At 42.1% G+C, this 14438-nt stretch overlaps 1 protein-coding gene across 3 annotated transcripts in view; it reads right to left on the bottom strand.

Annotated features, from left to right (window-relative positions):
- Window positions 1–1444: 1444 nt before the first annotated feature.
- The window catches only part of CLK3 (CDC like kinase 3), a 76871-nt gene continuing 63877 nt past the window's right edge, over window positions 1445–14438 (bottom strand). For all 3 annotated transcript variants that reach the window (XM_077264027.1, XM_077264028.1, XM_077264029.1), the window contains one exon: window positions 1445–2164. In XM_077264027.1, coding sequence (XP_077120142.1) covers window positions 1982–2164 — 183 coding nt within the window. In that variant the 3' untranslated portion in view covers window positions 1445–1981. The remainder of the gene's footprint in view (window positions 2165–14438) is intronic.

Genomic DNA, 14438 nt, shown 5'->3' with positions numbered 1-14438 from the left:
ACCTAGCAAAAAAGCCAAACAAAAAACAAGTGTGGGATTGCACTTTTTTTTGCAATTTCACCACACTTGGAATTTTTTTCCCATTTTCTAGTAAAAGACATGGTAAAATCAATGGTGTCGTTCAAAAGTACAACTCGTCCCGCAAAAAATAAGCCCTCACATGACCACATTGACGGAAAAATAAAAATGTTATGGCTCTGGGAAGGAGGGAAGTGAAAAACAAAAACGAAAGGGCCGCGACTTGAAGGGGGTTAAAGTCCAACAAGTAGTAAACATAAAAACAGTTAAAATGTGCATTTTTTTTTTTTTTTTTTTCAAGTAGAAATATATGCACGTGTCAATTATGCACTGAAACGGCACAAAAATTATTGCCAGACTGTGGGAGAATCCTCTGGAGCAGAGGAAACAAATGTATGGGTATGAGCACGTTAAGTATTTAGTATTTTGGCTTATTTTGACAGCTATAACTTTATTTTTCCGCTGATGGAGCTGTATGGCAGCTTGTTTTTTTGCTGGACAAGATTACTTTTTCTGCAATACCATGTTTATTTATATCCGTCTTTTTGAAAGAGTTTTATTCCACTTTTTGTTCTGCGGTATAATGATAAAGCTTTTTTTTTGCATTGTTGTTTTATGGTGTCCACTAAAGGGGTTAACTAGTGGGAGTTTTATACGTCAGGTCGTTGAGGACGCCGCGATACCAAATATGTACTTTTATGGTTTATTTTGTTTCATACAAATTTATAGCTAAAAATCAAAGATATTGTATTTGATTTTTTTTAATGTTTTGATAATTATTTTAAGAGGTTTACTTTTTTTATATACTTTGTACCACTTAGGGACGATCATTTTTTTGCAGGCTGATTGCTTGTACAGCATGGGGATGCAGCAGCATCCCTGTGCTGTATAAACGGTCAGCTCTGCACTGACAGGGAAAGTTGCTGATCAGGCACTTAGCATGATCAAGCAACTTTCCTAGCTCTGTTGATCCAGATGATGTCATGACGACATTAGGTCACCAAGGCAATGATTGGGGTCTCCGATCCAAAAGCAGAGGGGCTGTCATCCCTCTGACTGCTCGAAATGCTGCGATTGCGTTTGGGCGCAGCATTCATTGGGTTAAAGTGCTAGGAGCAGTGTGTGACCGCTCCTGGCACTTAGTGCCAGCTGTCAGAATCAGTTGACACCCGGCGGAGATCGCCCGCACACCACCCGTGTACATGGCGATTGCGATAACTTAATAATCCGTCCCTGGTCAAATAGGCCCAGGGCACATGGACGTATTATTACGCCAGATGTCACAAAGGAGTTAATCTCTTTAAATCCACACACTAGTAGGGGGACAGGAAACACAAGCTCCTGTGGTGTGCAATTTGAGAAAAACATTCTTATATGGTGATATGCAAAACATTCATCAATTCCTTTTTTTAAAAGAATGAAAACGTGTGTTTTCCAGGTTTATTTATAGCAAGTAGCATAATTACAAAAATATTAAGATGGCTCCAAATACCGGTCGCATTTGCAACAGTGAGATTTTCTTACAAAGTAAAATCACTGTATCCATGATCAGTCTAAACATCCCCCATATATCCCTGAGTTTACAAATGTACACGTATATACAGTAGATTTACACAATATATCAAGTGTCCTGCATAGTCTTCTCTATATTCAGCACAAGCTGTTGTTGAAGACAAATAAAAAAGTTTAAACAGTTATTTTTGAAGGGTTCATGGTTCTCTTGGCAGTCTTCACATCTGAAATACTGAAAATGATGCTTCTAATATAACAAGCCTTCCCCTTCAAAACAATGCAAGTTTTTAGGATATTTAGAAAAATTTAATAGAAGAATGCGTCGAGGAAGACTTCTTCCCACAGTCTGCTGAAGAGAACTTGTCTGAGAAGTACCAAGATTTTTTTCGAATACTTGTAAACTTTAACGCTATAAAAGGTTGGGAAATGACGAGTCCAGAGGTCATGTTCTTCATCTGCTAAGATCCCTGGATGTTCTGCTTCCTAGTTTCCTTTCTTCTGGTGTCATTCTAGCAAAGAAAGGATGTTTGAGGGCTTCATCCAGTGTAATTCTTAGTGTCGGGCTATATTCCAGCATCCGTCGGAGCAAATCAAAAAACTGTGTATGCTCAGGGGAATCTTCCTTCTTGTATGTCTAACAAAAGGAATAGATGGAAATTAAAATAAATGTTCTGAAATTAATAAAACATTTGCTCGAACCAGCTTATGACATTTTACTTTATCTTTAACCCCTTAGTGACCACCAATACATCTTTTTACTGACCTGCGATATGAGACTAGCATCCCCCGACAATCCAGCAGCTGTCGGCTGTACACTGACAACTTGCTGCATCAGTCCTGATCAGAGTTGTTTAACCCCTTAAATGTTTCAACAGTGTCTACAGCATTTAGATGGTTAACAGTGTGGGGGCTTCCTCTTTAACCCCATCGGCACCCTGAGTTCTTGATTGTGTGGTCCTGATGTTTGCCATGGCAGTTCACAGCCGAATAACGGCCTTCAAGTCTACTTTCTATAGTGGCCTGTTCCGAAGTTAACATTTAGGTGCTAAAAATAAACTTTTTTATTTCTGTCATGCCACTTTGCATTAATTCCTGAAAAAAACCTGAAGGGTTAATAAACTACCTGGAAGCTATTCTAAATACGTTGAGGGGTGTGGCTTTTAAAATGGTATCACTTATGGCGATTTCTAATATTTAGGACCCCAAAAGTCACTACAAATCTGAACAGGTCTCTAAAAAAATAAGTTTTGTTAATTTCCTTGAAAAAAAATGAAAAACTACTGCTACATTTTTAACCCGGAGCTTTTTTCGTTTTCCGCTCCCCTTCTTTCCAGAGCCATAACTTTTTTATTTATTCGTCAATATGGCCATGTGGGGGCTTATTTTTTGCGGGACGAGTTGTACTTTTGGTGCAGATACGTTCTTTTGATCGCCCGTTATTGCATTTTAATGCAATGTCGCAGTGCCCCCAAAACTTAATTTTGGCATTTTGATTTGTTTTTCTCACTACGCCGTTTAGCGATCAGGTTAATTTTTTTTATAGATCAGGCGATTCTGAACGCGGCAATACCAAATATGTGTAGGTTTGATTTTTGTTTTATTTTGATTGGGGCGTAAGGTAGGTGATTTGAATTTTTATACTTTTTTTTTTTAAACACTTTAATTTTGGCATGCTTCAATAGCCTCCATGGGAGGCTAGAAGCATGCACTACTCGATCGCCTCTGCTACATAGAGGTTATGCACAGATCACCTCTATGCAGCAGAATTGCAGGCTTGCTATGAGCGCCGACCACAGGGTGGGCTTATTTTCTGCTGGACAAGTTGTAATTCTCCTTGGTACCATTGTGTGGTACATTACTTATTGGTCACTGTTTATTAACTCTTTCAAAGACAAAAAACAGCAATTTATTTAAAAAAAATAACACTCACTGTTCGACACTATTAACATGTTATTTTTATTCCGTGGTTCAATAAAATCACGGCAATATCACATTTATATAGGTTTTTTTAAAAAATCTTTTTTCATTGTGACACTCATAACTTTTGTCTTTATATACAGTATTTGTGGACTACAAGACGCACTTTTTCACTCCCCAAAAAAGCGGAGACGTGTGTTAGATGCAGCAGCCGACTCATGTGACCAGCTCCCTCCCCCACAGCCACAAATGGACTGAAAGGTACATCCGCACTAGAAGACGCACCCCCACTTTCCACAAAATTTGTGGGGATAACGTGCATCTTCTAGTCCACAAATACAGTATGTACCATATATACTCGAGTATAAGCCGACCCGAGTATAAGCCGACCCCCCTAATTTTGCCACAAAAAACTGGGAAAACTTATTGACTCGAGTATAAGCCTAGGGTGGAAAATGCAGCAGCTACCGGTGAATTTCAAAAATAAAAATAGATACTCCATACTGTTCATTATTGCCCCATAGATGCTCCATATAAAGCTGTGCCATATATATAATGCTCCATACCATTGATTATTGCCCCATATATTATCCATAAATAGCTGTGCCATATAGAATGCTCTGCACCATTCATTATGGCCCCATAGATGCTCCATATACCGTATATACTCGAGTATAAGCCGAGATTTTCAGCCCAAATTTTTGGGCTGAAAGTGCCCCTCTCGGCTTATACTCGAGTCATGATCGGTGGTGGTGTCGGCGGGTGAGCACTGTCATATACTCACCTAGTCCCGGCGATCCTGGCGCTCCCCCTGCCTGTCACACTGTCTTCGGTGCCGCAGCCTCTTCCCCTGAGCGGTCACGTGGGACCGCTCATTAGAGAAATGAATAGGCTGCTCCACCTCCCATAGGGGCGGAGCCGCCTATTCATTTCTCTAATGAAGCGGTGCCGGTGACCGCTGATAGAGAAAGAGGCTGCGGCACCGAAGACCAGCTGTCCGGGGGAAGGAGCGGGACGCCGGGAGCAGGTAAGTATGTCATATTCACCTGTCCTCGTTCCACACGCCGGGCGTCGCGCCATCTTCCCGGCGTCTCTCCGCTCTGACTGTTCAGGCAGAGGGCGCGATGACGCATATAGTGTGCGCGCCGCCCTCTGCCTGATCAGTCAGTGCGGAGAGACGCCGGGAAGATGGCGCCAAGGAGCTGCAAGCAAGAGAGGTGAGTATGTGTTTTTTTTTTTTTATTGCAGCAGCAGCAACAGCTATGGGGCAATAATGGACGGTGCAGAGCACTATATGGCACAGCTATGGGGCAACGGTGCAGAGCACTATATGGCACAGCTATGGGGCAACGGTGCAGAGCACTATATGGCACAGCTATGGGGCAACGGTGCAGAGCACTATATGGCACAGCTATGGGGCAACGGTGCAGAGCACTATATGGCACAGCTATGGGGCAACGGTGCAGAGCACTATATGGCACAGCTATGGGGCAATGGTGCAGAGCACTATATGGCACAGCTATGGGGCAATGGTGCAGAGCACTATATGGCACAGCTATGGGGCAATGGTGCAGAGCACTATATGGCACAGCTATGCGGCAACGGTGCAGAGCACTATATATATGGCACAGCTATGGGGCAACGGTGCAGAGCACTATATGGCACAGCTATGGGGCAACGGTGCAGAGCACTATATATATGGCACAGCTATGGGGCAATGGTGCAGAGCACTATATATATGGCACAGCTATGGGGCAATGGTGCAGAGCACTATATGGCACAGCTATGGGGCAATGGTGCAGAGCACTATATGGCACAGCTATGGGGCAATAATGGACGGTGCAGAGCACTATATGGCACAGCTATGGGGCAATGGTGCAGAGCACTATATGGCACAGCTATGGGGCAACGGTGCAGAGCACTATATATATGGCACAGCTATGGGGCAACGGTGCAGAGCATTATATATATGGCACAGCTATGGGGCAACGGTGCAGAGCATTGTATATATGGCACAGCTTTATGTGGAGCATCTATGGGGCCATAATGAACGGTGCAGAGCATTATATGTGGCACAGCTTTATGTGGAGCATCTATGGGGCCATAATGAACGGTATGGAGTATATTTTTAATTTTGAAATTCACCGGTACCTGCTGCATTTTCCACCCTAGGCTTATACTCGAGTCAATAAGTTTTCCCAGTTTTTTGTGGCAAAATTAGGGGGGGTCGGCTTATACTCGGGTCGGCTTATACTCGAGTATATACGGTAGTTACATAGTTATTAAGGTTGAAGGAAGACTGTAAGTCCATCTAATTCAACCCATAGCCTAACCTAACATGCCCTAACATGTTGATCCAGGGGAAGGCAAAAAAACCCATGTGGTAAGAGTAAGCTCCACCATGGGGAAAAAAATTCCTTCCCGACCCCACATACGGCAATCAGACTAGTTCCCTGGATCAACGCCTTATCAAGGAATCTAGTGAATATACCCTGTAACATTATACTTTTCCAGAAACGTATCCAGTCCCCTCTTAAATTTAAGTAATGAATCACTCATTACAACATCATAAGGCAGAGAGTTTCATAGTCTCACTGCTCTTACAGTAAAGAACCCGCGTCTGTTATTATGCTTAAACCTTTTTTCCTCCAGATGTAGAGGATGCCCCCTTGTCCCGGTCTCAGGTCTATGATTAAAAAGATCATCAGAAAGGTCTTTGTACTGTCCCCTCATATATTTATACATTAACATAAGATCACCCCTTAGCCTTCGTTTTTCCAAACTAAATAGCCCCACGTGTAATAACCTATCTTGGTATTGCAGACCCCCCAGTCCTCTAATAACCTTGGTCGCTCTTCTCTGCACCCGCTCCAGTTCAGCTATGTCTTTCTTATACACCGGAGACCAGAACTGTGCACAGTATTTTAAGTGTGGTCGCACTAGTGACTTGTATAGAGGTAAAATTATGTTCTCCTCATGAGCATCTTTGCCTCTTTTAATACATCCCATTATTTTATTTGCCTTTGTAGCAGCTGCCTGACACTGGCCACTGAATATGAGTTTGTCATCCACCCATACACCCAGGTCCATTTCATTGACAGTTTTACCCAGAGTTTTAGAATTAAGCACATAGTTATACATCTTATTACTTCTACCCAAGTGCATGACCTTACATTTATCCCCATTAAAGCTCATTTGCCATTTATCAGCCCAAGCTTCTAGTTTACATAAATCATCCTGTAATATAAAATTGTCCTCCTCTGTATTGATTACCCTGCAGAGTTTAGTGTCATCTGCAAATATTGAAATTCTACTCTGAATGCCCCCTACAAGGTCATTAATAAATATGTTAAAAAGAAGAGGGCCCAATACTGACCCCTGTGGTACCCCACTACTAACCGCGACCCAGTCCGAGTGTGCTCCATTAATAACCACCCTTTGTTTCCTATCCCTGAGCCAGCTCTCAACCCACTTGCACATATTTTCCCCTATCCCCATTATTCTCATTTTATGTATCAACCTTTTGTGTGGCACCGTATCAAAAGCTTTTGAAAAGTCCATATACACTACATCCACTGGGCTCCCTTGGTCCAGTCCAGAACTTACCTCTTCATAGAAGCTGATCAAATTAGTCTGACATGAACGGTCCCTAGTAAACCCGTGCTGATACTGGGTCATGAGGTTATTCCTCTTCAGATACTCCAGTATAGCATCCGTTAGAATGCCCCCCAGGATTTTACCCACAGTAGAGGTTAAGCTTACTGGCCTATAATTTACGAGTTCAGTTTTTGTCCCCTTTTTAAATATTGGCACCACATTTGCTATACGCCAGTCCTGTGGTACAGACCCTGTTATTATGGACTCTTTAAAGATTAAAAATAACGGTCTATCAATGACTGTACTTAGTTCCTGCAGTACTCGGGGGTGTATCCCATCCGGGCCCGGAGATTTGTCAATTTTTGTGATTTTTAGACGCCGCCGTATTTCCTGCTGGGTTAAGCAGGTAACATTTAATTGGGAATTTTTATCACTAGTCATATTGGCTGCCATGGGATTTTCTTTTGTAAATACTGATGAAAAAAAGTCATTTAGCATATTGGCTTTTTCCTCATCCACCATTTCCCCCAGACTATTTTTAAGGGGGCCAACACTATCATTTTTTAGTTTCTTGCTATTTATGTAGTTAAAGAATATTTTGGGGTTATGTTTGCTCTCTCTGGCAATGAGTCTCTGTCTCAATCTTTGCTACCTTGATTTGCTTTTTACAGAATTTATTTAATTTTCTATATTTATTTAATGCCTCATCACTACCTACTTCCTTTAATTCTCTAAATGCTTTCTTTTTGTCACTTATTGCGCCCCTTACAGCTCTATTTAGCCATATTGGTTTCCTCCTATTTCTAGTATGTTTATTCCCATACGGTATATACTGTGCACAGGACCTATCCAGGATGCTAATAAACGTCTCCCATTTTCTTTGTGTATTTTTATGTCTCAGGATATCGTCCCAGTTAATTGCACCAAGATCCTCTCTCATCCGTTGGAAATTTGCCCTCCTGAAGTTTAGTGTCCTTGTCACCCCTCTACTACACATCTTATTAAAGGAGACCTGAAAACGTATTATTTTGTGAAGTACACACATATAAAGCTGTGCCATATATGGACATCGGAAAGAAGAAAAATAGAAGCGCACTCACCGGTAATGAACGAAAGCGATTTATTCACATATACAGGTCCTTCTCAAAAAATTAGCATATAGTGTTAAATTTCATTATTTACCATAATGTAATGATTACAATTAAACTTTCATATATTATAGATTCATTATCCACCAACTGAAATTTGTCAGGTCTTTTATTGTTTTAATACTGATGATTTTGGCCTACAATTCCTGATAACCCAAAAAACCTGTCTCAAATTAGCATATCAAGAAAAGGTTCTCTAAACGACCTATTACCCTAATCTTCTGAATCAACTAATTAACTCTAAACACATGCAAAAGATACCTGAGGCTTTTAAAAACTCCCTGCCTGGTTCATTACTCAAAACCCCCATCATGGGTAAGACTAGCGACCTGACAGATGTCAAGAAGGCCATCAATGACACCCTCAAGCAAGAGGGTACGACCCAGAAAGAAATTTCTCAACAAATAGGCTGTTCCCAGAGTGCTGTATCAAGGCACCTCAATGGTAAGTCTGTTGGAAGGAAACAATGTGGCAGAAAACGCTGTACAACGAAAAGAGGTGACCGGACCCTGAGGAAGATTGTGGAGAAGGACCGATTCCAGACCTTGGGGAACCTGAGGAAGCAGTGGACTGAGTCTGGTGTGGAAACATCCAGAGCCACCGTGCACAGGCGTGTGCAGGAAATGGGCTACAGGTGCCGCATTCCCCAGGTAAAGCCACTTTTGAACCATAAACAGCGGCAGAAGCGCCTGACCTGGGCTACAGAGAAGCAGCACTGGACTGTTGCTAAGTGGTCCCAAGTACTTTTTTCTGATGAAAGCAAATTTTGCATGTCATTCGGAAATCAAGGTGCCAGAGTCTGGAGGAAGACTGGGGAGAAGGAAATGCCAAAATGCCTGAAGTCCAGTGTCAAGTACCCAGTCAGTGATGGTGTGGGGTGCCATGTCAGCTGCTGGTGTTGGTCCACTGTGTTTCATCAAGGGCAGGGTCAATGCAGCTAGCTATCAGGAGATTTTGGAGCACTTCATGCTTCCATCGGCTGAAATGCTTTATGGAGATGAAGATTTCATTTTTCAGCACGACCTGGCACCTGCTCACAGTGCCAAAACCACTGGTAAATGGTTTACTGACCATGGTATTACTGTGCTCAATTGGCCTGCCAACTCTCCTGACCTGAACCCCATAGAGAATCTGTGGGATATTGTGAAGAGAAAGTTGAGAGACGCAAGACCCAACACTCTGGATGAGCTTAAGGCCGCTATTGAAGCATCCTGGGCCTCCATAACATCTCAGCAGTGTCACAGGCTGATTGCCTCCATGCCACGCCGCATTGAAGCAGTCATTTCTGCCAAAGGATTCCCGACCAAGTATTGAGTGCATAACTGAACATTATTATTTGATGGTTTTTTTGTTTGTTATTAAAAAACACTTTTATTTGATTGGACGGTTGAAATATGCTAATTTATTGAGACAGGTTTTTTGGGTTATCAGGAGTTGTAGGCCAAAATCATCAGTATTAAAACAATAAAAGACCTGACAAATTTCAGTTGGTGGATAATGAATCTATAATATATGAAAGTTTAATTGTAATCATTACATTATGGTAAATAATGAAATTTAACACTATATGCTAATTTTTTGAGAAGGACCTGTAGTTATGTGGTGCAGGGAGGGTGGTGAACACATGCGGACGACAGCCGTTTCGTGCTATCAAGCACTTCAACAGGTCCAATGACGAGGGGAGGGGGGTTGGGCTTTTTAGCTACGGGAGCTTGCAGCCCCTCCCTCCTTCTACGTCTTAGTGGACAGGTGGCCACTATCCGGAAAACAGTGAGTAAAACAGTGAAATATCTTAAAAGGTTAAAAACAATAATGTAAAGCAAACAATACATCTACAAGAAGTATGAATCACATTTAAGCAGGGCTTTTTACAAAAAGACAGACATATCTATTTTTTCATTGAACCCTATTGGTCCAGATGCGTTTGCACGCAAGATCCATTTAGCTTCATTACGTAGCAACATGCGATGCAAGTCCCCACCATCTTGTGATAGGGAAACTTTTTCTATTCCTGCGAATCGTAATGTTTGAGCATCACCCTTATGCTGCTCATTCATATGTTTTATTAGGCGAGGAACCCCTTTTCCTGTACGTATTGAGTTTAAATGTTCTCTAAAGCGCACAAATAATGGGCGAATTGTTTTCCCGATGTAGAAGAAACCACATGGGCAATATAAGATGTACACCACATGTGGTGTTCTGCAAGAGATAAAATCACGTATTGCGTGTATTATTGTGCCAATTTTTAGGGAGGTACCCGTTAAATGATAACTGCAGTAGTTGCAATGTCCGCATCTAAAATTGCCTTTGGGGGTTGTGGTTTGTAACCAATTATGACGAGGGGAGACTACTCGATTACGAACTAAGGAATCTCCTATATTTCTGCTACGGCGACAGGCAAATAAGGGACCTTTTTCTGTCATTTCTTTTAAGACGGGATCCTGGCCAAGAATCTACCAATTTTTACGGATTGCAGTTCTAATTTGTGTATCCATTGGTCCGTATTTAAAACAGAAAACAAATTTTTTATCCTTTTTAGTCCCTTTTTTCGTTCTACTAACATTTTCTTCTTTTGCATGTTCTAGTGCTGAATTTAGAATAGGTTGGGGGTACCCTCTATCTCTGAACCCTATAGCCAATTTTTAAGGGTTAAAAGAATCAATAGCAGCGTTACAGGTTTCCAAAAACAATCCCAGGAACTCTATAAAAGGTTCAGAGATAGAGGGTACCCCCAACCTATTCCAAATTCAGCACTAGAACAGGCAAAAGAAGAAAATGTTAGTAGAACGAAAAAAGGGACTAAAAAGGATAAAAAATTTGTTTTCTGTTTTAAATACGGACAAATGGCTACACAAATTAGAACTGCAATCCGTAAAAATTGGCAGATTCTTGGCCAGGATCCCGTCTTAAAAGAAATGACAGAAAAAGGTCCCTTATTTGCCTGTCGCCGTAGCAGAAATATAGGAGATTCCTTAGTTCGTAATCGAGTAGTCTCCCCTCGTCATAATTGGTTACAAACCACAGCCCCCAAAGGCAATTTTAGATGCGGACATTGCAACTACTGCAGTTATCATTTAACGGGTACCTCCCTAAAAATTGGCACAATAATACACGCAATACGTGATTTTATCTCTTGCAGAACACCACATGTGGTGTACATCTTATATTGCCCATGTGGTTTCTTCTACATCGGGAAAACAATTAGCCCATTATTTGTGCGCTTTAGAGAACATTTAAACTCAATACGTACAGGAAAAGGGGTTCCTCGCCTAATAAAACATATGAATGAGCAGCATAAGGGTGGTGCTCAAACATTACGATTCGCAGGAATAGAAAAAGTTTCTCTATCACAAGATGGTGGGGACTTACATCGCATGTTGCTACGTAATGAAGCTAAATGGATCTTGCGTGCAAACGCATCTGGACCAATAGGGTTCAATGAAAAAATAGATATGTCTGTCTTTTTGTAAAAAGCCCTGCTTAAATGTGATTCATACTTCTTGTAGATGTATTGTTTGCTGTACATTATTGTTTTTAACCTTTTAAGATATTTCACTTTTTACTCACTGTTTTCCGGATAGTGGCCACCTGTCCACTAAGATGTAGAAGAAGGAGGGAGGGGCTGCAAGCTCCCGTAGCTAAAAAGCCCAACCCCCCTCCCCTCGTCATTGGACCTGTTGAAGTGCTTGATAGCACGAAACGGCTGTCGTCCGCATGTGTTCACCACCCTCCCTGCACCGCATAACTATATGTGAATAAATCGCTTTCGTTCATTACCGGTGAGTGCGCTTCTATTTTTCTTCTTTCCGATGTCTTTACATTAACTGTTTTTTCAAAGCGGCACCCAGGTAGAACGTTCATAGCGATCATTTTTTATTTGACTAAAGGGCATACACGGTACACCCACTCCTGAGGCAGAAAGGGTCTAACTGATAGCGGCAGTGCGGCTGTTACATTTTCCTCATTGTGTGCCATATATGCTCTGCACCGTTCAGTTTGGCCCCATAGATGCTCCTTATAAAGCTGTGCCCTATATGCTCTGCACCGTTCAGTTTGGCCCCATAGATGCTCCTTATAAAGCTGTGCCCTATATGCTCTGCACCGTTCAGTTTGGCCCCATAGATGCTCCTTATAAAGCTGTGCCCTATATGCTCTGCACCGTTCAGTTTGGCCCCATAGATGCTCCACATAAATCTGTGCCATATATAACGCTGCTGGTGCTGCTGCAATAAAAAAAAAAAAAAAAAACACACTCCCCTCTCTTGCTTGCAGCTCCCCAGCGTCCGGTCCCGGCGTCTCTCCGCACTGACTGATCAGGCAGAGGGCGCCGCGCACACTATATGCGTCATCGCGCCCTCTGACCTGAACAGTCAGAGCGGAGAGACGCCGGGAAGACAGAGCGGCGCCTGGCGTGTGGATCGTGGACAGGTAAATATGCGATACTTACCTGCTCCCGGCGTCCCGCTCCTTCCCCCGGACAGCTGGTCTCCGGGTGCCGCAGCCTCTTCCTCTATCAGCGGTCACCGGCACCGCTGATTAGAGAAATGAATATTCATTTCTCTAATGAGCGATCCCACGTGACCGCTGTACAGGGGAAGAGCTGCGGCACCCGAAGACAGTGTGACGGGCAGGGGGAGCGTCAGGATCGCCGGGACTAGGTAAGTATGCCTCAGCGCTCTCTCCCCCTCACCCGCCGACCCTGCCACAGACCGTGACTCAAGTATAAGCCGAGAGGGGCACTTTCAGCCCAAATATTTGGGCTGAAAATCTCGGCTTATACTCGAGTATATACGGTAAATACAAAAGTTATGGGTGTCATAATGAGGACAAGATTTAAAGAAAAAAAAAGTGTGATATTGCTGTGATTTTATCGAACTGCAGAATAAAGATATAACATGTTAATGGTATCGAACAGCGATTGATATTTAAGCTCTTCATGACCGGAGGTATTTTCGTTTTGGTTATTTTTCCATCAATATGGCCATGTGAGGGCTTGTTTTTGGGGGACGAGTTGTACTTTTGAACGACACCATTGGTTTTAACATATCGTGTACCAGAAACGGGAAAAAAAATCCAAGTGCGGTGAAATTGCAAAAAAAAGTGCAGTCCCACAGCTGTTTTTTTGTTTTGCTTTTCTAATATGTTCACTAAATGCTAAAACTGCCATTTTTCATCAGTCTTTGCCTGATGAAGAGACGTATGTAGTCTCGAAAGCTTGCAATTTGTTACCATCTTTTCAGTTAGCCATTAAAAGGTATCAACCACTGAGGACTCTCAATTCTAAATAATTTTTCTATCTACTGGCTAACACGGTACCCAGATATATTTCTTTCCTGTATCAAAACTGCCATTATGATTCTCCAGGTCATTACGAGTTCATAGACATCAAACATGTCTAGGTTATTTCTTATCGCGTCATTTTCCGATCCCCGTAGCGTCTCCATTTTTCCTGCTCTCGGGTTGGGTGGAGGCGTTTACTTTTTTGTCTCGCTACGCCATTTAGCGATCAGGTAAAACCTTTTTTATTGATAGATCGAGTGATTCTAAACTCTGCAATACCAAATATGTGTGTGATTTGTTTTTATTTTAAATGGGGCAAATGGGGGGGGGGGGGGTGTTTGACCTTTTTCAAAAAAATTTTTTTTTTTTCACTTTTGGCATGCTTCAATAGTCTCCATGGGAGACTAGAAGCTGCCATAACTCGATCAGCTCTGCTACATACAGGCAATGATCAGATCACCTGTATGTAGCAGAATTTCTCACTTCCTATGAGTGCCGACCACCAGGCGGCGCTCATAGCAATCTGCAGACCTCTGGTTGTCATGCCAACCGATCATTGACCCGTGATCACGTGACGGGGTCACCAAAGGGCGGATCAATAAGTAATGGACCACACAATGGCACCACTGAAAATTACAACTTGTCCAGCAGAGAATAAGCCCACAGATAGCTTTGCTGATGGAAAATTGTGAAGTTCGTGGTTCTCAGAATATGGCGGCCCCAACGCAAATGATTTTTCTTTTTAAGTGTATTAATTTTACAAAAGTAATAAGTTTATATAGGGGTTTGTTTTTTTTTAAATATAACATTTTAAAATAAAAAAACAGTGGTATGCAGAGCCTAAATCACTAAGATTCGGTCTCTGTCCAAATATTTATGAACCAAACTATTTGCTGTTTTATATAATAGGCAAAAGTGAGACTATAAGCATAGTTCATAAATATCACAGTCCTGACTAATAATAAT

This window comes from Ranitomeya variabilis, chromosome 5 (genome assembly GCF_051348905.1).
Source record: "Ranitomeya variabilis isolate aRanVar5 chromosome 5, aRanVar5.hap1, whole genome shotgun sequence".
NCBI classification, from domain to species: Eukaryota; Metazoa; Chordata; class Amphibia; order Anura; family Dendrobatidae; genus Ranitomeya; species Ranitomeya variabilis.
This window is presented reverse-complemented; position numbering and strand designations above follow the sequence as displayed.